Source organism: Littorina saxatilis, linkage group LG5, assembly GCF_037325665.1.
Source record: "Littorina saxatilis isolate snail1 linkage group LG5, US_GU_Lsax_2.0, whole genome shotgun sequence".
Lineage (NCBI taxonomy): Eukaryota > Metazoa > Mollusca > Gastropoda > Littorinimorpha > Littorinidae > Littorina > Littorina saxatilis.
This window is the reverse complement of record NC_090249.1, coordinates 56,794,540-56,817,060: the sequence shown is the minus strand read 5'-3', so window position 1 is coordinate 56,817,060 and position 22,521 is coordinate 56,794,540. Positions and strand designations below refer to the sequence as shown.

The 22,521-nt window shown below is 45.4% G+C and overlaps 2 protein-coding genes across 3 annotated transcripts in view; both read right to left on the bottom strand.

Moving 5' to 3' along the window:
* LOC138967485 (uncharacterized) overlaps positions 1 to 6,672 on the bottom strand; it is a 47,142-nt gene extending 40,470 nt beyond the window's left edge. For both annotated transcript variants that reach the window (XM_070340042.1, XM_070340043.1), the window contains exons 1-2: positions 4,802 to 6,672; positions 3,957 to 4,105 (exon numbers count right to left, since the gene is read on the bottom strand). In XM_070340042.1, coding sequence (XP_070196143.1) covers positions 3,957 to 4,105; positions 4,802 to 6,658 — 2,006 coding nt within the window. In that variant the 5' untranslated portion in view covers positions 6,659 to 6,672. The remainder of the gene's footprint in view (positions 1 to 3,956; positions 4,106 to 4,801) is intronic.
* Positions 6,673 to 7,052: 380 nt separating this feature from the next.
* LOC138967817 (pneumococcal serine-rich repeat protein-like) lies at positions 7,053 to 18,907 on the bottom strand. Its single transcript, XM_070340475.1, has 4 exons — positions 17,293 to 18,907; positions 15,871 to 15,989; positions 7,567 to 12,652; positions 7,053 to 7,102 (listed from the first exon to the last, which is right to left on the bottom strand). The coding sequence occupies exons 1-4, from the start codon at positions 18,905 to 18,907 to the stop codon at positions 7,053 to 7,055; spliced, it is 6,870 nt and encodes a 2,289-aa protein (XP_070196576.1).
* Positions 18,908 to 22,521: the final 3,614 nt, after the last annotated feature.

Sequence of the window (22,521 nt, the reverse complement as noted above, 5' to 3'; positions counted from 1 at the left end):
CTTTTATCCAGAGCAGGGATGAACACACTTTTTCATCAGCAGTTTGTTATGTTTATCCGCAGACTGCTTTCCATTACTTGTCGTCTGTTTTAGATTGACTCGTAGGGTTCTTCAGCCAGGCAAGAAGTGATTGTTTACTCATTACTGACACGTTCTCACGCATGCAATGTCGTAAATGCAAGTTCTAACGATTGTTTTTTTATTGCACTGATAGAGAATGTCGATAGTTGTAAACTTCTGCCATTTCCTAATGTTTATTTCATTATTTTGAATACGGATATGGCTAATAAGTGGATAATCTGTTACGACACGAAACGCATTCTAAATCCGAGAAGGGAGGCTACTCAAGCGTACTTTCAGGTGTATCCTACAGCCTTAAGACCCCCCAGTTTATGACTCCCTCCCTTGTAAGACTTAAAACTTCCTCCATTTTAAGACCTGATTTTCTCAGATTTATCAGGTCGTAAAAGGGGAGTTCCACAGTTTAAAGGAAACAGCATCACTGTGAGCCTTGGTGGCCAGTGGAAAAGACGTTTATGGGTAACCAAACTTAAAGGCACAGTGCGCCTCCCGTAAACCATCACCAATACTGTCAGGCTTTTACACACAGTACAATCAATCAATCAATCAATGAGGCTTATATCGCGCATATTCCGTGGGTACAGTTCTAGGCGCTCTGCAGTGATGCCGTGTGAGATGAAATTTTATACGGCCAGTAGATTGCAGCCATTTCGGCGCATATTTACCTTTCACGGCCTATTATTCCAAGTCACACGGGTATAGGTAGACAATTATTAACTGTGCCTATACGTCTAGGCTAAGCAATTTTGCCAGGAAAGACCCTTTTGTCAATCGTGGGATCTTTAACGTGCACACCCAATGTAGTGTACACGGGGGGAGGGTTCGGACACCGAAGAGAGTCTGCACACAAAGTTGACTCTGAAATAAATTTCCGCCGAACCTGGGATCGAACTCACGCTGACAGCGGCCAACTGAATACAAATCCAGCGCGCTACCAACTGAGCTATATCCCCGCCCGCACAAACACCCTTCCATTTGAACGCTCACCAAACGGGAACATCCTAGGTGCCCTAAGTAAAGAGCGAGCAATTTTCAAAGAATTAATTTTGCGGATTGTCTCAGAGACAATCAGACCGTGGTGCGTTTTGGCGCGAAACCTAACTTTTACAAGAAGAGCAAACGCTCGATCGAGTCACTTTCGCAGTTCTGAATATTATATGAGGCATCAGATGGACAGGAAGAAATTGCTATTCACAACACAATGAGTCACGTTCACATAAAATTTGAGCCCGGTCACTTTTATAGTTTCCGAGAAAAGCCCAACGTTAAGTTGTGTGTTGCCGAACAGAAAAGGCTAGTTATCTCCCTTGTTTTTCTGATAACGTTCGTAAAAGGCTACAGATGTAAATACTTTGATGTAAAGAATAATCCTACAAAGTTTCAATCACATCCGATGAACTTTGTCAAAGATATAAAATGTCTAATTTTTCCTTTGACGCTGACCTGTGACCTTGAAAAAGGTCAAAGGTCAACGAAACCATCGTTAAAGTGTAGAGGTCATTGGAGGTCACGACTAAACAAAATATGAGCCCGATCGCTTTGATAGTTTCCGAGAAAAGATATAAAATGTCTAATTTTTCCTTTGACGCTGACCTGTGACCTTGAAAAAGGTCAAAGGTCAACGAAACCATCGTTAAAGTGTAGAGGTCATTGGAGGTCACGACTAAACAAAATATGAGCCCGATCGCTTTGATAGTTTCCGAGAAAAGTCCAACGTTAAGGTGGTGTCTACGGACGGACGGCCGGCCGGACAGACTAACACTGACCGATTACATAGAGTCACTTTTTCTCAAGTGACTCAAAAATCTAAATAATAAATTGACAGCTTGTTACACAAACATTCTTAAATCATAAAAGAATTCTTTTTTCATCAAGACAAGATCAGTACAATTCGAAGTTTTGAAAGTTTGAAAAAAGAAACGCCCGGACGCAGGGTCACGCAAGGTCGTGGTTCTAGTAGCAGACGACGGTTTATGCCTATCGCCAGTTCCTCTGAACAGTCAAAAGCCATCGCGAGAGTTCTTGTGAACCACAGCCGTTTGTTTCGTGCATAGTCAGAGGTACTTGATAACGTGCTATTGCAGATAAGCTCACAGCGAGTCGCATTCAAATTACTAACTGACGACTGCATTGTGAAAAAGGGAAACTGGATCACACAGGTTCACGATGGCTCAGGGGTAAGATAAACCACGCAAAAATAAATTCTTTGAAAATTGCTCGCTCTTTACGGAGGGCACCTAGGATGTTCTCAAGCGGTGAGTGTTTAAATGAAAGGGTGTTTGTACTGTATGTAAAAGCCTGACAGTATCTGTGATTTTACGGGAGGCTTACTGTGTCTTTAACAAAAAAGACCAGACTTATCTGAATGAACAAATTCTATTTGCTCAATACCTGAGCGACTTTTAAGCTAACGCTTTTCTCGAATTGCTCCGTGGCGAGGAACAACTCGAAAACAGCATCAAATGGGTCAATACCTTTTCAGAATATATATGAGCTGTCATTATTATTATCTTTAATTAGAAAAAAACACAGTAAACACCAAGTTCCAAAGACTTTCGGGCCACGCCCTTCTTCAGTGAAATGAATGAGAATGTAAGTAAACAATGACCAATGACGTAAAATTCTTAATTAAAAAAAGAAAAAATCGTCATGTAAAACGTCACAGCCAAACGTCATAAGTTTCGTTCTCTCTCTCTCTCTCTTTCTCTCTATCTCTCTATTTCGTTATCTCTCTCTCTCTCTATTTATCTCTCTCTATCCATCTCTCTCTATCTAACACACACACACACACACACACACACACACACACACACACACACACACACACACACACACACACTTGCAAGAAACAAACTGCATTTTCATCGATCCCTTAAGCATTTCCAAAAAAGGAAAGGTAGACATCCAAAGGCACAGGTAAGCCCCAAGCGATACAAATCGCGCAACACCTATCCTGAGTAGGCCTATACATTTCAGTCAAACACATTCAGGCCCTCAGGATAGTTGGTACGCAACTTATACCGCCAGAACCTCTCCCTCTGCCTCCGGATGTCCACGTTATCGACTTTGACCTGTTCAATTACAGTCACCCTCATGTCAGACAGGGAATGCTCGGGGGACCTGAAGTGTTTCGCCACCAGGGTGTCCACGTCCTTCCGAATGGTGTATGTGTGGCCATAGAACCTTCGACGGACAGTCTGACCAGTCTCCCCCACATATTGCTTGCCGTGGCACTTTTCACAATCTATGAGGTACAATTTATTATTATCTTTGACAGCGCTTGGCATCTTGAGATATATACTGTACCTCAAAAATTTGTTGGTCATTTGACATTAATCACTTGTCAGCATGCTATCTTTATAAATATTTCAAGCAATAGATGAACCCAGCAAATAACTCTGTCGGGTTTGAATAGATTGTGAATACTCTTGTTTTTAGTGAGGCAATCTTTCAGACACACCACTTTGCTAGTGAATAGATTGTGAATACTCTTGTTTTGAGTGAGGCAATCTTTCACACACACCACTTTGCTAGTGAATAGATTGTGAATACTCTTGTTTTGAGTGAGGCAATCTTTCACACACACCACTTTGCTAGTGAATGGCCTATCATGTCACTTGAGAAAGTTTGCCTCAGTAAAAGCTTCAGTATTCACTCTTTCACAACCCATACAAACAGAAAACTTTATTTCCAGAATTCGTGTATTCTCAATAAATCAATCAATATGAGGCTTATATCGCGCATATACCGTGGGTACAGTTCTAAGCACAGGGATTTATTTTTTTAATTTTTTTAATTTTTTTTAATTTTTTTTTTATTCTGAGAGATCTTGGCAGCCACAGCTTTACCAAAATCACACATGGCACGCCACTTACTGTAGTATTGTCCTAAAGGTCTCCCAACTGTCCAGAGCCAAACCCTTCTCATAGACGGTGCGCAGTCCAGGGGTCACAGGTGGATACTTGTCCAGCCATGCGTTCAGCACAGCCAACCCCTGGTCCACTAGGTTCACCTTGTCTGCTTTCTGTCCACATTAAACAAAAGCTTGATTAAAAAACAAGAAAGGTAAGTTGTTGGAACGTTTCTTATTGACAAAACAAAACGCAACAGTCACAAATATATCGACCCAACGGTCTTTTAAGTGCCCAGACAAACAATTACGTGTAGTGACAAAAACTTGATTCTGAATTTTGGAACTCTGGCAGTCTCTTTGTTTTTAAAAGCTTGATTAAAAGACTCATTCTTCATTTCTGGTGTGGAATCAGCTGGTCTGTATATTATATGTGGCAATCTGAAATAATGAGGTTAAAGTACAATCCATTTAAAACCCTTAAATTAGGCCAAATAAAAAAAGTACCTTGTTTGGGGTTCCCCGACCAACCCTGTTTGTCCTCCCTACCCAAGATTTTATTTTACCTGTCACATTTTTTTTTTAAATTAAAAAGGACAACATTTGATTTTGCAAGGAAAGTTACTGTTCTCCGAGATCCAGGAACACAGTTCACACATTTTCCAGCAAATAAAAGCCACATATGCCTGTGAAAAATGAAAAACAAACTTCATTCAAAAACAAAAACAAAATCGCTTTTTTGTCATAGACTGCAGGCTTCTGAGCTAAGATTTCAATCATTTCTTGCCAAGTCAGCTCTGGCAGTGAAAAGGTAAATTTAGTGATTAGCCATTTAAGTACTATCGTTATGTATAATCACCGGCTTCCTACCTTTATCACTGTCACCAGGTGTTTCACCATCTCCACAGACGGAGAAGAGGTCCTCACCGACATCACCGTACAGATGGCCGACTGGAAGTCACTGTCGTCCACACAAATTGACATCATACCATTCAATGATTCCGGAATTGTCCGCCATCCCATCTCCCCGGGACTGAAAGCACTACTGTCCTTTATTTCTTTCCGGCGTGAAACAGAAATCTGCACGTTTTCTGACACTTTCTTTTCCATGCTTGAAGCAGGGTTTGAATTTCTCTGACGTACTTCTGAGGCAGTGGTTGAAATTTCCTGTACAAGGTTTGAAACTGTAGCTATCGCATATTCTTTTTTCTCCACATCTGAATCAGGTTCTGAATTCTGAAGCAAATTTTCAACTGCCAGCTTTCGGCTCAGACCCCTCACGGTTTTCACTCTCTTTGCTGGCACTGTTTTAGTCTCCAGTTTTAACGGAGAACCTGCTTCAGAAGTGTCTTGCGCTTTGTCTGGTACCTGGTTGCTGGCTTTTCTCTTTCTGCGAACCGTGGCCAAGAACTTGGACATGCGATCTGTTTGATTTCTGGTTCGTCGGCCGATTCGGGTGTTGTTCTGTGGTCTGGGGGACAACACGGCAGGAGGTTTACCCCGACTATTTCGGATTCTTTTCATTGATGAATTCACAGGTGTCACACGTGTAGATACTAGCAATGGATCTGAAACACCCGCAAGTGCTGCTGGTGTGGGTAAAGTCAATGTTGCTGTATCCACGGAAGACAGTGACTGTGACGTACCGAGACCCGACACACCTTCAACACACGCAACAGAGCTTTTGTTGGATTCTGTTCTTGGTTTATTGGAGGGACCAGCACCCAAAGCACTGTCCTTTCTTGGTGTAATCTGTTCCAGCAAGTGCGACATGCTTTCCGGTGCTGTTTGTCTTTCCACACTGACCAATGATGCAACATCTGCTGACGTTTCCTCCTGCATAGCGACCCTCGTGCTTTCTGGTGCTGTTTGTCTTTCCACACAAATCCATGATGCAACATCTGCTGACGTTTTCTCCTGCATAGCGACCCCTGCGACACCGTCTGATGTGGACTGTTCCTGCACACAGTCTGCCACAGTGGTGTCTGGTTCACACTGTGGTGCACACTGTTTCTGCACGCTGACTCGTGATGCACTTACAGGTGTACACTTTTTCTGTGCAAAGCTTTGGGATGCACGTTCTGGTTTATGCACTGAGGATGTTGAACTTGATGCACGCTCTTCTAAGGCCAGTTGTTGCAGAACGACAGTACATTTTGTCATTGACTGCACTGAATTCTGAAGCAAATTTTCAACTGCCAGCTTTCGGCTCAGACCCCTCACGGTTTTCACTCTCTTTGCTGGCACTGTTTTAGTCTCCAGTTTTAACGGAGAACCTGCTTCAGAAGTATCTTGCGCTTTGTCTGGTACCTGGTTGCTGGCTTTTCTCTTTCTGCGAACAGTGGCCAAGAACTTGGACATGCGATCTGTTTGATTTCTGGTTCGTCGGCCGATTCGGGTGTTGTTCTGTGGTCTGGGGGACAACACGGCAGGAGGTTTACCCCGACTATTTTGGATTCTTTTCATTGATGAATTCACAGGTGTCACACGTGTACATACGGGATGTCTCAGTAGCAATGGATCTGAAACACCCGCAAGTGCTGCTGGTGTGGGTAAAGTCAATGTTGCTGTATCCACCGAAGACAGTGACTGTGACGTACCGAGACCCGACACACCTTCAACACACGCAACAGAGCTTTTGTTGGATTCTGTTCTTGGTTTATTGGAGGGACCAGCACCCAAAGCACTGTCCTTTCTTGGTGTAATCTGTTCCAGCAAGTGCGACATGCTTTCCGGTGCTGTTTGTCTTTCCACACAAACCCATGATGCAACATCTGCTGACGTTTCCTCCTGCATAGCGACCCTCGTGCTTTCTGGTGCTGTTTGTCTTTCCACACAAATCCATGATGCAACATCTGCTGACGTTTTCTCCTGCATAGCGACCTCCGTGCTTTCTGGTGCTGTTTGTCTTTCCACACAAACCAATGATGCAACATCTGCTGACGTTTCCTCCTGCATAGCGACCCCTGCGACACCGTCTGATGTGGACTGTTCCTGCACACAGTCTGCCACAGTGGTGTCTGGTTCACACTGTGGTGCACACTGTTTCTGCACGCTGACTCGTGATGCACTTACAGGTGTACACTTTTTCTGTGCAAAGCTTTGGGATGCACGTTCTGGTTTATGCACTGAGGATGTTGAACTTGATGCACGCTCTTCTAAGGCCAGTTGCTGCAGAACGACAGTACATTTTGTCGTTGACTGCTCTGAATTCTGAAGCAAATTTTCAACTGCCAGCTTTCGGCTCAGACCCCTCACGGTTTTCACTCTCTTTGCTGGCACTGTTTTAGTCTCCAGTTTTAACGGAGAACCTGCTTCAGAAGTATCTTGCGCTTTGTCTGGTACCTGGTTGCTGGCTTTTCTCTTTCTGCGAACAGTGGCCAAGAACTTGGACATGCGATCTGTTTGATTTCTGGTTCGTCGGCCGATTCGGGTGTTGTTCTGTGGTCTGGGGGACAACACGGCAGGAGGTTTACCCCGACTATTTCGGATTCTTTTCATTGATGAATTCACAGGTGTCACACGTGTAGATACGGGATGTCTCAGTAGCAATGGATCTGAAACACCCGCAAGTGCTGCTGGTGTGGGTAAAGTCAATGTCGCTGTATCCACCGAAGACAGTGACTGTGACGTACCGAGACCCGACACACCTTCAACACACGCAACAGAGCTTTTGTTGGATTCTGTTCTTGGTTTATTGGAGGGACTAGCACCCAAAGCACTGTCCTTTCTTGGTGCAATCTGTTCCAGCAAGTGTGACGTGCTTTCCGGTGCTGTTTGTCTTTCCACACAAACCCATGATGCAACATCTGCTGACGTTTCCTCCTGCATAGCGACCTCCGTGCTTTCTGGTGCTGTTTGTCTTTCCACACAAACCAATGATGCAAAATCTTCTGACGTTTCCTCCTGCATAGCGACCCCTGCGACACCGTCTGATGTGGACTGTTCCTGCACACAGTCTGCCACAGTGGTGTCTGGTTCACACTGTGGTGCACACTGTTTCTGCACGCTGACTCGTGATGCACTTACAGGTGTACACTTTTTCTGTGCAAAGCTTTGGGATGCACGTTCTGGTTTATGCACTGAGGATGTTGAACTTGATGCACGCTCTTCTAAGGCCAGTTGTTGCAGAACGACAGTACATTTTGTCATTGACTGCACTGAATTCTGAAGCAAATTTTCAACTGCCAGCTTTCGGCTCAGACCCCTCACGGTTTTCACTCTCTTTGCTGGCACTGTTTTAGTCTCCAGTTTTAACGGAGAACCTGCTTCAGAAGTATCTTGCGCTTTGTCTGGTACCTGGTTGCTGGCTTTTCTCTTTCTGCGAACAGTGGCCAAGAACTTGGACATGCGATCTGTTTGATTTCTGGTTCGTCGGCCGATTCGGGTGTTGTTCTGTGGTCTGGGGGACAACACGGCAGGAGGTTTACCCCGACTATTTTGGATTCTTTTCATTGATGAATTCACAGGTGTCACACGTGTACATACGGGATGTCTCAGTAGCAATGGATCTGAAACACCCGCAAGTGCTGCTGGTGTGGGTAAAGTCAATGTTGCTGTATCCACCGAAGACAGTGACTGTGACGTACCGAGACCCGACACACCTTCAACACACGCAACAGAGCTTTTGTTGGATTCTGTTCTTGGTTTATTGGAGGGACCAGCACCCAAAGCACTGTCCTTTCTTGGTGTAATCTGTTCCAGCAAGTGCGACATGCTTTCCGGTGCTGTTTGTCTTTCCACACAAACCCATGATGCAACATCTGCTGACGTTTCCTCCTGCATAGCGACCCTCGTGCTTTCTGGTGCTGTTTGTCTTTCCACACAAACCCATGATGCAACATCTGCTGACGTTTTCTCCTGCATAGCGACCTCCGTGCTTTCTGGTGCTGTTTGTCTTTCCACACAAACCAATGATGCAAAATCTTCTGACGTTTTCTCCTGCATAGCGACCCCTGCGACACCGTCTGATGTGGACTGTTCCTGCACACAGTCTGCCACAGTGGTGTCTGGTTCACACTGTGGTGCACACTGTTTCTGCACGCTGACTCGTGATGCACTTACAGGTGTACACTTTTTCTGTGCAAAGCTTTGGGATGCACGTTCTGGTTTATGCACTGAGGATGTTGAACTTGATGCACGCTCTTCTAAGGCCAGTTGTTGCAGAACGACAGTACATTTTGTCATTGACTGCACTGAATTCTGAAGCAAATTTTCAACTGCCAGCTTTCGGCTCAGACCCCTCACGGTTTTCACTCTCTTTGCTGGCACTGTTTTAGTCTCCAGTTTTAACGGAGAACCTGCTTCAGAAGTATCTTGCGCTTTGTCTGGTACCTGGTTGCTGGCTTTTCTCTTTCTGCGAACAGTGGCCAAGAACTTGGACATGCGATCTGTTTGATTTCTGGTTCGTCGGCCGATTCGGGTGTTGTTCTGTGGTCTGGGGGACAACACGGCAGGAGGTTTACCCCGACTATTTCGGATTCTTTTCATTGATGAATTCACAGGTGTCACACGTGTAGATACGGGATGTCTCAGTAGCAATGGATCTGAAACACCCGCAAGTGCTGCTGGTGTGGGTAAAGTCAATGTTGCTGTATCCACCGAAGACAGTGACTGTGACGTACCGAGACCCGACACACCTTCAACACACGCAACAGAGCTTTTGTTGGATTCTGTTCTTGGTTTATTGGAGGGACCAGCACCCAAAGCACTGTCCTTTCTTGGTGTAATCTGTTCCAGCAAGTGCGACATGCTTTCCGGTGCTGTTTGTCTTTCCACACAAACCAATGATGCAACATCTGCTGACGTTTCCTCCTGCATAGCGACCCTCGTGCTTTCCGGTGCTATTTGTCTTTCCACACAGACCAATGATGCAACATCTGCTGACGTTTCCTCCTGCATAGCGACCCTCGTGCTTTCTGGTGCTGTTTGTCTTTCCACACAAATCCATGATGCAACATCTGCTGACGTTTTCTCCTGCATAGCGACCCCTGCGACACCGTCTGATGTGGACTGTTCCTGCACACAGTCTGCCACAGTGGTGTCTGGTTCACACTGTGGTGCACACTGTTTCTGCACGCTGACTCGTGATGCACTTACAGGTGTACACTTTTTCTGTGCAAAGCTTTGGGATGCACGTTCTGGTTTATGCACTGAGGATGTTGAACTTGATGCACGCTCTTCTAAGGCCAGTTGCTGCAGAACGACAGTACATTTTGTCGTTGACTGCTCTGAATTCTGAAGCAAATTTTCAACTGCCAGCTTTCGGCTCAGTCCCCTCACGGTTTTCACTCTCTTTGCTGGCACTGTTTTAGTCTCCAGTTTTAACGGAGAACCTGCTTCAGAAGTATCTTGCGCTTTGTCTGGTACCTGGTTGCTGGCTTTTCTCTTTCTACGAACAGTGGCCAAGAACTTGGATATGCGATCTGTTTGATTTCTGGTTCGTCGGCCGATTCGGGTGTTGTTCTGTGGTCTGGGGGACAACACGGCAGGAGGTTTTCCCCGACTATTTCGGATTCTTTTCATTGATGAATTCACAGGTGTCACACGTGTAGATACGGGATGTCTCAGTAGCAATGGATCTGAAACACCCGCAAGTGCTGCTGGTGTGGGTAAAGTCAATGTTGCTGTATCCACCGAAGACAGTGACTGTGACGTACCGAGACCCGACACACCTTCAACACACGCAACAGAGCTTTTGTTGGATTCTGTTCTTGGTTTATTGGAGGGACCAGCACCCAAAGCACTGTCCTTTCTTGGTGTAATCTGTTCCAGCAAGTGCGACATGCTTTCCGGTGCTGTTTGTCTTTCCACACAAACCAATGATGCAAAATCTGCTGACGTTTCCTCCTGCATAGCGACCCCTGCGACACCGTCTGATGTGGACTGTTCCTGCACACAGTCTGCCACAGTGGTGTCTGGTTCACACTGTGGTGCACACTGTTTCTGCACGCTGACTCGTGATGCACTTACAGGTGTACACTTTTTCTGTGCAAAGCTTTGGGATGCACATTCTGGTTTATGCACTGAGGATGTTGAACTTGATGCACGCTCTTCTAAGGCCAGTTGCTGCAGAACGACAGTACATTTTGTCGTAGACTGCTTTGTACATTCTGTCACCGACTGCTTTGACAAAACAAGATTTTGCTCAGCTGTTCTCTTTTGCAGATTGTCACTTTTGCTCTGAAACTGTATCGCCGATTCTCTTTTCACTTTTGACATTGCATTCAACTCTTTCTTACGTACTTCTGTTCCATCATTTTCTTTGCCCGACGGCGAGAACCAATCGCGAAGTGACCGCTGCACTTTCTTGGCAGGTGTTGAAACCAGCGACTGTTTGGTGGGATCCTTGGTCACATCCCTGCTCATTCTCTCCAGTTCCTTCTTATGATCCCACACTGTGATCACGCAGTCCGAGTCGTCATTGTCCGTTGCCTTTCGTTTTCTGGAGCTTGCGGGTTGCGATGACGATATCAATGACGAAGATGATGATCTTGCCGGGTTTTTTGAATTCGCTGCAGAGTTTGTGGGTTGAGATGACGATAATCTTGATGATGAACGTGCAGAAGTTTTTGACTTAGAGGCAGAATTTGCGGGTTGAGATGAAGATAATTGTGATGAGGCATGTGCAAAGGCTTTTGAGTTTGTGGGTTGTGATGATGATAACCGTGATGATGACGATGAACATGCTGAGCTTTTCGACTTGGTGGCAGATGCGGCAGCTGCAGAGGTACTTGGTGGGTGAGAAGAAGCAACTGGTTTTGATGGTGCAGCTGCTGTGGGCCATACCGACGACAGTGATGATGCTGATGACAGTGATGATGAACATGTCAAAGATTTTGACTTGGTTGCAGAGGCTGAAGTTCTCTTTGTGTAAGAAGAGGTAGCAGATTTTGATGGTGTAGATGATGTAGTTGCAACAGATGATGTCTCAGTGCATTTTGCTGAGGTGACTGTCGCTGACTGCCCCCCCTTTGTACCTCTCCCTGTCGTGCCGGGTATCAGCATCAGCTGGTCGCTATCGGCATCCAAGACTTCCCTACAGCTCTTCGTGGGGGTCCTGGCTTTCTTGCCTTTGCTTGGAGAGCTACCAACAGCAGCAGGAGGACGCTTACGTTTCGGTGAATTGACCTTGGATTTCACAACTTGAGCAGTTCTATCACCTGTGCCAGTCTTTTGGGGAGATTTTTTGGCACAACCGCTTGGCGTTCTTTTACTGTCAAACTGGAAAATAGCCCTATCATCAACTCCGTTCACACCAGCTGTTGAGGTGCTGCCTGCCGATGTGCAGCCGTCTGACACAAAAATAATGTCGTCTTCATCAGTTCTGATGTCAATAACTTCAGGAGTTTTCGCCCATAATTCCGTCTGATCAAGAACCTCCAGTTCGCTGTCATCATTGGAGGTTGCAGAGTAGCTCTTCTGCGCTGACGGACACTGAGATAGGACCAGCATTTCATCTTCAGTATCGCCTCCAGCCGATATTTGAGCACTGGCACTCTGGGACGGCACTTGCGAGAACACTAGCATTTCATCATCACGGTGATTCTGGTCAACTGCGGTCGAGTTCCGTGTCGCTGTGGATGTATTCTCCCAACCAGACTCCCCGAGCATGATGGAGCGGTCAGTGGATTGACCGGGACCTAGTTGTGGAGAGTTGTCTGGTGGCTGGTGACCGGCGTTGGCCAGCTGGAGGTAGTCCATGGGGTCTGGAGATGGGTGCTGCACACCACAATGGTGACAACAGTCAACAATTTATTTTTGCATGTACAACAAAGATAAGAACAAGAAGGGCAAAGCCCATACGACTCACATGCTTTACACATTTTTCCTACCAAAATACATGTGACCTTGACCCAAGGTCAAGGTCATCCAAGGTCATGCAACACAAAGCTGTTAATTCAAGACATAGGAAGTACAATGGTGCTTATTGGCTCTTTCTACCATGAGATATGGTCACTTTTAGTGGTTCACTACCTTATTTTGGTCACATTTCATAAGGGTCAAAGTGACCTTGACCTTGATCATATGTGACCAAATGTGTCTCATGATGAAAGCATAACATGTGCCTCACATAATTTTTAAGTTTGAAACAGTTATCTTCCATAGTTCAGGGTCAAGGTCACTTCAAAATATGTATACAATCCAACTTTGAAGAGCTCCTGTGACCTTGACCTTGAAGCAAGGTAAACCAAACTGGTATCAAAAGATGGGGCTTACTTTGCCCTATATATCATATATAGGTGAGGTATTCAATCTCAAAAACTTCAGAGAAAATGTGAAAAATGTGAAAAATAGCTGTTTTTTAGGCAACATTTATGGCCCCTGCGACCTTGACCTTGAAGCAAGGTCAAGATGCTATGTATGTTTTTTGGGGCCTTGTCATCATACACCATCTTGCCAAATTTGGTACTGATAGACTGAATAGTGTCCAAGAAATATCCAACGTTAAAGTTTTCCGGACGGACGGACGGACGGACGACTCGGGTGAGTACATAGACTCACTTTTGCTTCGCATGTGAGTCAAAAATCTACATGACTCGCCTTCTCTTTATCCACCTCCCAAGATAAGAAAAATCTACATGACTCGCCCCATCTCTCAGTCCACCTCCGACCTCCACTCCTGGGAAAGCAAGGGCATTGAAAACATTGGAGCCCCCCTTTAAAACCTCAAAAATCTGAGAAAATCTGGTCTTACAATGGAGGGGGGCTTAAAATGGGGGTAAATCTACCGAGGTTATGAACAGAAAATCTGGTCTTACAATGGAGGGGGGCTTAAAATGGGGGTAAATCTACCGAGGTTATGAACAGAAAATCTGGTCTTACAATGGAGGGGGGCTTAAAATGGGGGTAAATCTACCGAGGTTATGAACAGAAAATCTGGTCTTACAATGGAGGGGGGCTTAAAATGGGGGTAAATCTACCGAGGTTATGAACAGAAAATCTGGTCTTACAATGGAGGGGGGCTTAAAATGGGGGTAAATCTACCGAGGTTATGAACAGAAAATCTGGTCTTACAATGGAGGGGGGCTTAAAATGGGGGTAAATATACCGAGGTTATGAACAGAAAATCTGGTCTTACAATGGAGGGGGGCTTAAAATGGGGGTAAATCTACCGAGGTTATGAACAGAAAATCTGGTCTTACAATGGAGGGGGGCTTAAAATGGGGGTAAATCTACCGAGGTTATAAACAGAAAATCTGGTCTTACAATGGAGGGGGGCTTAAAATGGGGGTAAATCTACCGAGGTTATGAACAGAAAATCTGAAAAAATCAGGTCTTACAATGGAGGGGGGCTTAAAGTGGGGGTAAATCTACCAAGGTTATGAACAGAAAATCAGGTCTTACAATGGAGGGGGGCTTAAAATGGGGGTAAATCTACCGAGGTTATGAACAGAAAATCTGGTCTTACAATGGAGGGGGGCTTAAAATGGGGGTAAATCTACCGAGGTTATGAACAGAAAATCTGGTCTTACAATGGAGGGGGGCTTAAAATGGGGGTAAATCTACCGAGGTTATGAACAGAAAATCTGGTCTTACAATGGAGGGGGGCTTAAAATGGGGGTAAATCTACCGAGGTTATGAACAGAAAATCTGGTCTTACAATAGAGGGGGGCTTAAAATGGGGGTAAATCTACCGAGGTTATGAACAGAAAATCAGGTCTTACAATGGAGGGGGGCTTAAAATGGGGGTAAATCTACCGAGCTTATGAACAGAAAATCTGGTCTTACAATGGAGGGGGGCTTAAAATGGGGGTAAATCTACCGAGGTTATGAACAGAAAATCTGGTCTTACAATGGAGGGGGGCTTAAAATGGGGGAAAATCTACCGAGGTTATGAACAGAAAATCTGGTCTTACAATGGAGGGGGGCTTAAAATGGGGGTAAATCTACCGAGGTTATGAACAGAAAATCTGAGAAAATCAGGTCTTACAATGGAGGGGGGCTTAAAGTGGGGGTAAATCTACCGAGGTTATGAACAGAAAATCAGGTCTTACAATGGAGGGGGGCTTAAAATGGGGGTAAATCTACCGAGGTTATGAACAGAAAATCTGAGAAAATCATGTCTTACAATGGAGGGGGGCTTAAAATGGGGGTAAATCTACCGAGGTTATGAACAGAAAATCTGGTCCTACAATGGAGGGGGGCTTAAAATGGGGGTAAATCTACCGAGGTTATGAACAGAAAATCTGAGAAAAACAGGTCTTACAATGGAGGGGGGCTTAAAAATGGGGGTAAATCTACCGAGGTATGAACAGAAAATCTGGTCTTACAATGGAGGGGGGCTTAAAATGGGGGTAAATCTACCGAGGTTATGAACAGAAAATCTGGTCTTACAATGGAGGGGGGCTTAAATGGGGTTAAATCTACCGAGGTTATGAACAGAAAATCAGGTCTTACAATGGAGGGGTCTTAAAATGGGGGTAAATCTACCGAGGTATGAACAGAAAATCTGAGCAAAGAGGTCGTTAAAAGAGGGAGTCTTAAATCCAAAATTTTATAAATAAATTTTCATTTAATTAATATACTTACCCAACTCACAAATAGCAATTAACTCTAGTTCAGTGCTGGGAACGCTGTACGCGTCCCCTTGGTAACAAGGAAGGCGCCTCTAAAAAAAAGAGTGACATGAGACCCGTAAGGGTGTCTAAGCCAGCCCGGAAACGAGGCCCCTTCCGTATGCGCGCGCATACGCCGCCATCTTATCATTCGAAACGAAGCCCAACTCACTCTTTTTTAGACCCCAATACCAACCACAGCGGGGAGGTGGGAGGGAATAAACGTTGTGAGTTGGGTAAGTATATTAATTAAATGAAAATTTATTTATAAAATGTTGGATTAAATTACATATCTATACCCAACTCACAAATAGCAGATTGCTACTATAGGTGGCGGGTACTTACCAAAAATCAATGAAGAAGGACTTGTCCTGCGGCTACCATAGCAGGTAGCGCAAAACTGCCATCCTGTCGCAGAGAGGAGATGTCCCTGAGGTAATAGTTCACGAAAACATCCTCAGATCTCCAATAGGCTGCCTCCAATTCTTCGGCCAGGCGGCCTGAACGGAGCACAGCCACAGAGGAGGCCCATGCCCTTGCCTCATGAGTTCTTGCTGAAGTCAGGGGAAGAACCGCCCTAACTTCTCCAGACTGAATATGCCACCAGGCGTAAGCTTGCCTGATCAATGTGGAGACCCACTTGGTTAAAGTCACTTTCGCAATGTCTTTACTCCTTGCCGTATTAAGCGAAATGAAAAGCAATTTTTGACTTTCCGAACGAATGAACTGAGTTCGAGACAGGTAACTGCTAAGCGTTCTAACTGGACAGTTAACAATATCTGGGTCTCCAGGAGCAAGAATGTTGCTCAAGGCAGGAATGTTAATGACAGGTGAAATTTGGCCCGGTTTCTGATTTTTAGCTAAAAATTCTGGCCTGAATTTGAGTGATAATATAGAACCATCTTTTTCGGTTGAGATATCTTTAGCTAAACCGGAAAAGGCATGAACCTCACTTCCTCTACGAGATGTAGCGAGCAAAGTAAGAAAAACTGCCTTGCGCGTCAGATTAACCAAACTGGTTGTTTGAATGGGTTCGAACTCGTTAGAAGCCAAGTAACGCAAAACAAGTAACAAATCCCAGGCAGGGAGCGGAGACTTCTCGCGCGCGGCCTTAAGGGAGGCACCCTTAATAACGCTAGAAACAACCCCATCAAGAGTGATCTTATGACCCAGTTGCCGTAGCGTTGAAGAAATAGCGGACCTTCGAACACGAAGGGAAGATGCTGACCCCCCCTGTCCTGCTAGCCAAGCTAAATGATTGGCTACCTGCATAGATCTTGGTGCCAAGGGCTTAACTCTGTTAAGCTCACACCATTTAACCCAGGAGACCCAGTGAGACGAGTAGACCGAGCTGGTCGACTTCCTATGGGCATGTTTCACGAAGTCTATAGTGGCGGAAGAGGCCCCTGCCTTAAGCAAAGCGCTTCTGACAGTATCCAACCGTGAAGGTTTAAGGCCTGAGGGTTCTCGTGAGGGATGCCCGACCTGGGTTGTAAGAGTTCTCCCTTTCTTACTGCGATGGGGATAGGCGGTCGAACCGCCAGTCGCAGCAAGTCCGGGAACCAGTTTGTTTGTTTGTTTGTTTGCTTAACGCCCAGCCGACCACGAAGGGCCATATCAGGGCGGTGCTGCTTTGACATATAACGTGCGCCACACACAAGACAGAAGTCGCAGCACAGGCTTCATGTCTCACCCAGTCACATTATTCTGACACCGAACCAACCAGTCCTAGCACTAACCCCATAATGCAAGACGCACCGCGGCCCCTACCCGTCGAAGCAAAGGACTGCTTGTGAGTCTTACCGCCACCAGACGAAGCAGTCTGAGGCTTGGCAGAGGACTGCGACTGAGTTTGCGTGTTTGGTTTGTTCTGAGACTTCGAAAACCCGTGAGAAGCGATACGGGCTATGGCGAGGTCCCTTGCATCCTGGGTCTCCTTTTGCAGAGCATCAAGAGAGGACTGGCCCAACAGGGACCCCTCCGAGAAAGGTGAAACCTTTAAACTCTCGATCGTGGATTTGTTGGTAATCCTCGAACCTGTCAAGAACGCTGACCTTCTCGAATGCACAGCGTGTGCATAAAGGTTAGCAGAGATCGTCATTTGTTCTCTAGTGACCTTCGCCAGCGTGGCAAAAAGTGTACTCACATCAAGCGGAGACGCTTCAAACCGAAATTCAAAAGGGTCCAACGAAGTCGCAATAGACCTAGAATGGGCCCTCTGCAACGATTCTGACACTGAGGCCAGTTCCAGCTGAGCTCGCCCTGCTTCCTCCAAAGCCAAAAGAGAGCCTTCGGAATACGGGACAACTCTGTTGTTACCGTAGCCATCCTCCCGCAATGAAGCCAATTCCGGGGAAACCGGAAGTACAGTAGTGGGCAACGCAAACGTCTCGACCAAACTGATAGAACGAGGGGTGAGCCTAAGTTTCTGAATCCCAGAAACAGCTCTCTCCCCCGCCTTAGCCAACCAAGGAATCACGTCCTCCGGTGCATCTCCGCGTTGAGATAACAACGGCACCGCCGGAGTGTTCTTCTCTTTAAACACATTTGCCATGACGTAGGCAACCAATGACGACTCCCGAAACCGGAACTGATCCTTCGGAATCTTGGAAGACCGGAAGTCGTCAAAGGCGGACAGAGGTGGAGGAAGTCTCTCCTTGCTTCGCACCACCCCTTCCGGAAAGTACTTAAATGCCGTCTCGGCTGCCGACGCCACTGCGTTCGACAGCCTAAACGGCAAGTTAAGTTGGGTGTCATCCACAGCCGAGGACGCACCCTCATCCATCTCTTCATCCTGCTCGCCATCGCAGTCAGGCAGGTGAACCCCAGAGAGACTCTCCTGGTCAGCTCCAGAGACACCATCAACTTCCTGCCCCCAGGGCAGCAGGGGAAATGATCTACCTGACCCTTTGTGAGAGTGGTACGACAAATCCCTACGAACAACAGGGCTCCTAGCCTCTACCGAAAGCGCTCGATGCGGATTAACGGCGGGGGTTTCGGTGCTTTCGCCACGAACACGGTCTACTCGCTCCTGCTTTCGCATACCACTGCCACCGGAGAACCCGGCAACGTGTGGTGAGGACATACCTTCAATGAGCCCATGCTCAGGCAGCGAGGACCCAAGACGTCCAACACCCTGCTGTGACGCATGCACCTCCGCTTGGATCACAGAAGTAGCAGCCAAAGCGGAACCCGCTGCGGAGGCGGAAGCTGAAACGGAAGAGCGTAACTCTGCTTTCGTCGCCGTCAAATCGGCCGCCAAAGTTGATACCTGAGAACTAATAGTCAGAAGCAACGAAGCAAAATCGGAGGGCAAAACACCTGAATCGCCAGGAGCCCCCGACACAACAACAAGTTTATCAACATTCAAAACATCTTTGTCACCAAGCGTGACCTTGTCCTTTTCAACGGACAACATGGCGGACGAAGGTTTGTCAACAACCTTCAGACATTTATCAATACCCGAAACAGAAAGTGAAGTAGCGGCCTTTCCAGCACTCTTCCTTCTAGACGAGGACTTAGACGAAGCTAAACTAGCGGTAGGAGAAGCTGTAGCCGAAGCCTGTCTCGAACTAGTCTTAGGCTTGGCGTTATCCGCCATGGTAAAGCGAACTCACGAAAAAAAATTTCTTCCAGAAAATTTCACAAGTTCACAAACATGCGACAAAATGTCGCCAAAGTTTACAAAAACAAGAAAGCTCTCACCCGATAACAGCAAGGATGCAGAACAAGCTAGGCGGCAGACCAAGGGGTTGAAGCCAAAGTCAGAAGACAAAGCAACAAGACTGAAAACAGTCGGAGCGTACAGTAGAGCGACCAGTCATGTTGAACGCTGAGTTGAGAATGATAAGATGGCGGCGTATGCGCGCGCATACGGAAGGGGCCTCGTTTCCGGGCTGGCTTAGACACCCTTACGGGTCTCATGTCACTCTTTTTTTAGAGGCGCCTTCCTTAATTGTTACCAAGGGGACGCGTACAGCGTTACCAGCACTGAACTAGAGTTAATTGCTATTTGTGAGTTGGGTATAGATATGTAATTTAATTGGGATGTGGCAGGTTTCACGGTATTGATTTCAGCCATTTCCCATTCTCTCACACTTCTAGTCAAAAATAAAACTGTGAAATACTGTGAAAATGGATGTTATTTTAATCAATTAGGTTCAGTACAACACAAAACAAAGAAAAATATTATACGCAGTGGGTTTTTTACATAGAAAATCAAGCGAAACGAAAGTTGCCCCCAAAACGTGAAAATCTATCAAACTTGATGCAAGCCTGACTCCAGAAAGAAGACAGCAAACCACTAATATTAAATGGTTTAAATAAAGTTCAAACATATAACAGATTTTCACTACAAAGTTACTTGTCTTGGGCTGTCTATGTGTTTGCATGATGCTGTCCTCGATCCGAACGCAATTTTCACCTAAACCGGCCAGGGAATTTTTTTTTCACATATCAAGGTCTCCATACACTAACAAAAGTCAATTGTAATTCAATCGAGTTTGCGTTTTAATGAAACAGAGCCTGTGATTGGTCAGAATGCCCCAACTCATTAAATATTACCGGTCACAAATTGTCGATAGTCACTCGCTAAAAAATCCATTAACAACCTGCTGGCGAGGCGCATTGATACAGCCTCAACTAGTCTCGGTTAGCTTTGAGGGTCATTTTACAAGTAGGAAATATGAAGTACCAACGAAATACAGAGACCATAAGGTATGCGAAGTAATGACGTCGGATACGTGACGTAAGTTGATGCATGAATTCTTTCGGACTACGTCAGTCAATTCCAAAGATCGCTTTTGTGATGAAAAGAATTTGTTTTGAGTTTGCTGTCCAGAAACCCGTCAAAAAAGAAGGGAAAATGTATGTGAAAGAAAACAAAACAGGAGGAGAGTGATACGATAGGAATACAGAGATATATTTCTTGGGACTTGACCCTTGCAGGTAGGTGGACTGAAAGTAGTGTGTGAACAGAACAGTCTGTTTACCATCGCATGAAAAGCAGGAAAGAGATCGTCGTGAGATTGAATTAAAATAACATTAACACGCTTCCATTTGAAACTTCTCGGTCTTCATCGTGGATTGACGCCCTCCCAAAGTCTAATTGAAGCCCGACGGAGCGTAGCTTTTGTCGGGCGTCAATCCCTGATGAAGACCTCGAAGTTTCAAATGGAAGCATGTTAATGTGTAAATGTTTTGAAAGTGTATTTATGTGTGTACAAGATAAAAATAGATAAATACTTATTTATCAATTTTTAATGGAAGAAATCATATACCCCCTAATTTCGAAAACAGCAAGAAAAGCCAAGATACGTAGGGTGTTCTGGAAGTCCTTAGACTCCAAGCTCCTGGTAATGCCTCATGATATTTACAATGACGTATGCATACGGCAACCTTTCATCGGCGATGACACAAATGTTCAGTGTATCTCAAAGTTTCTTCTTCAAAGAAAACAGCTCTTGAAGAACACTACTGTAATGATATGATGTATGTGTAGTATGACACTCACACACATAGACAACACTGTGGAGGCGTGTATAATAATAAATACACTTTATTGAATATAAGACTAAAAGGTAAGGTAAACACAAGCACAAAGTAGGGAGTACCGAAGCAAGAGACTGTTCACTGTGATACAGAAAGTTATGTCTGAAAAAAGGGAAGGTTGGACAAAATTGCAAAAGTCTTGTTTTCTTTATGAAAAGGTCGAAAATAGGCACATAAACATTATAGTTAAAAAGGAGGTTGCTGCAGGTTGCGCAAGTGGGTCATTTGGACGGTTATGACGTCACAGCATTACCGGAAAAGTTAAAATTCTTGTAAAAAAAACCAAATATGGTCATGTGACATGTCATTTTGTAGGGTTTTGTGAGATATTTCACATGGAACAAACCGATTTGCAATAATAATAGATGCGTTCACAGTATTTGCTCACGTAAGTCCTGAATGCCGTGAACAGATAATAAAGTTAAGCTGTGTAACTCTAATGACCAACTCGGCACACGAACTTTAAGCATATTCTTAATAGCACATTATCTTGCGGACTTTATACAACCCAGGAAGCTCATCTCTGTGTGGAAGCCCCCGAGGCGCAGAACAATGGAACGAAGAGGACTTTCGTGTGGTTCACAATCTACAATCGTTTGTGCCTTCCACCAAAGGGGTTGGTCAAAAGTGAGCACGGGTGTCACATCATAACGTGCTGCCAAGGATGACACGAATTGCAGAGTGGAAAAGATGCAGCTCAGGTTTGTGAGATCCATGTCGATCATCGGAAGGAAAGTCACAGTGCTCTTGCCGGGATAGAGGCCATTTGAGACAGACTGCATCATTCCAGACCATCCAGGGAGAGCAAAGGCCATGACAGCTTCCACAGCAGGTCCAGTTTCCAAGTGGCATCCTCCACCGACATGTCTCGCAGTTCGCTGTATTTAAATGACAAATCAGATGACACAGCTTTGTAGTATTGCACTGGAATATGACCTGCCTTTATGGTACTTACAGCAGTCACATCCGGGTTTCGCGGAACTGGTTTGAAAGATCTGGCTCCCGGAGTTGCTGCTGCAATAATTCCCATTCCATGAAAAGTTCCACTACCATCCTAGGTTCTGATGTTATGATCCACATTATCTGTTATAAATTGAATGCAGCTATTTGGTGTCATGCCAGCTAGATCTGTGCCTTGATTCACGGCAGCACACTGCTCAAAGATCTTGACCTCAGAATATGAAAGGCAGTACCCTAGCTTGTTCAAGTGATCAACTAAATACCTTGAACCAAACAGATGGTGAAGCTGGACAGCAAGCCCTATCTGAAGAGGTGCCATCACAATCCTTGGACATGTTGCTTGCACCAAAGCTTGTCCCAGCGATGCAATTTTCAGCTGTGACGGTTCCTTCTTCCTGTGCATAAGTGTCTGGAGAAAGAGCTTGACAGACTCGGGCAGATACTCAAGATTGTGTTCAAGGTTTCCGATTTCATCTCTTGTGGGATACTTGTCTTTGTTTGATTTTATCTCCCGGATGTCAG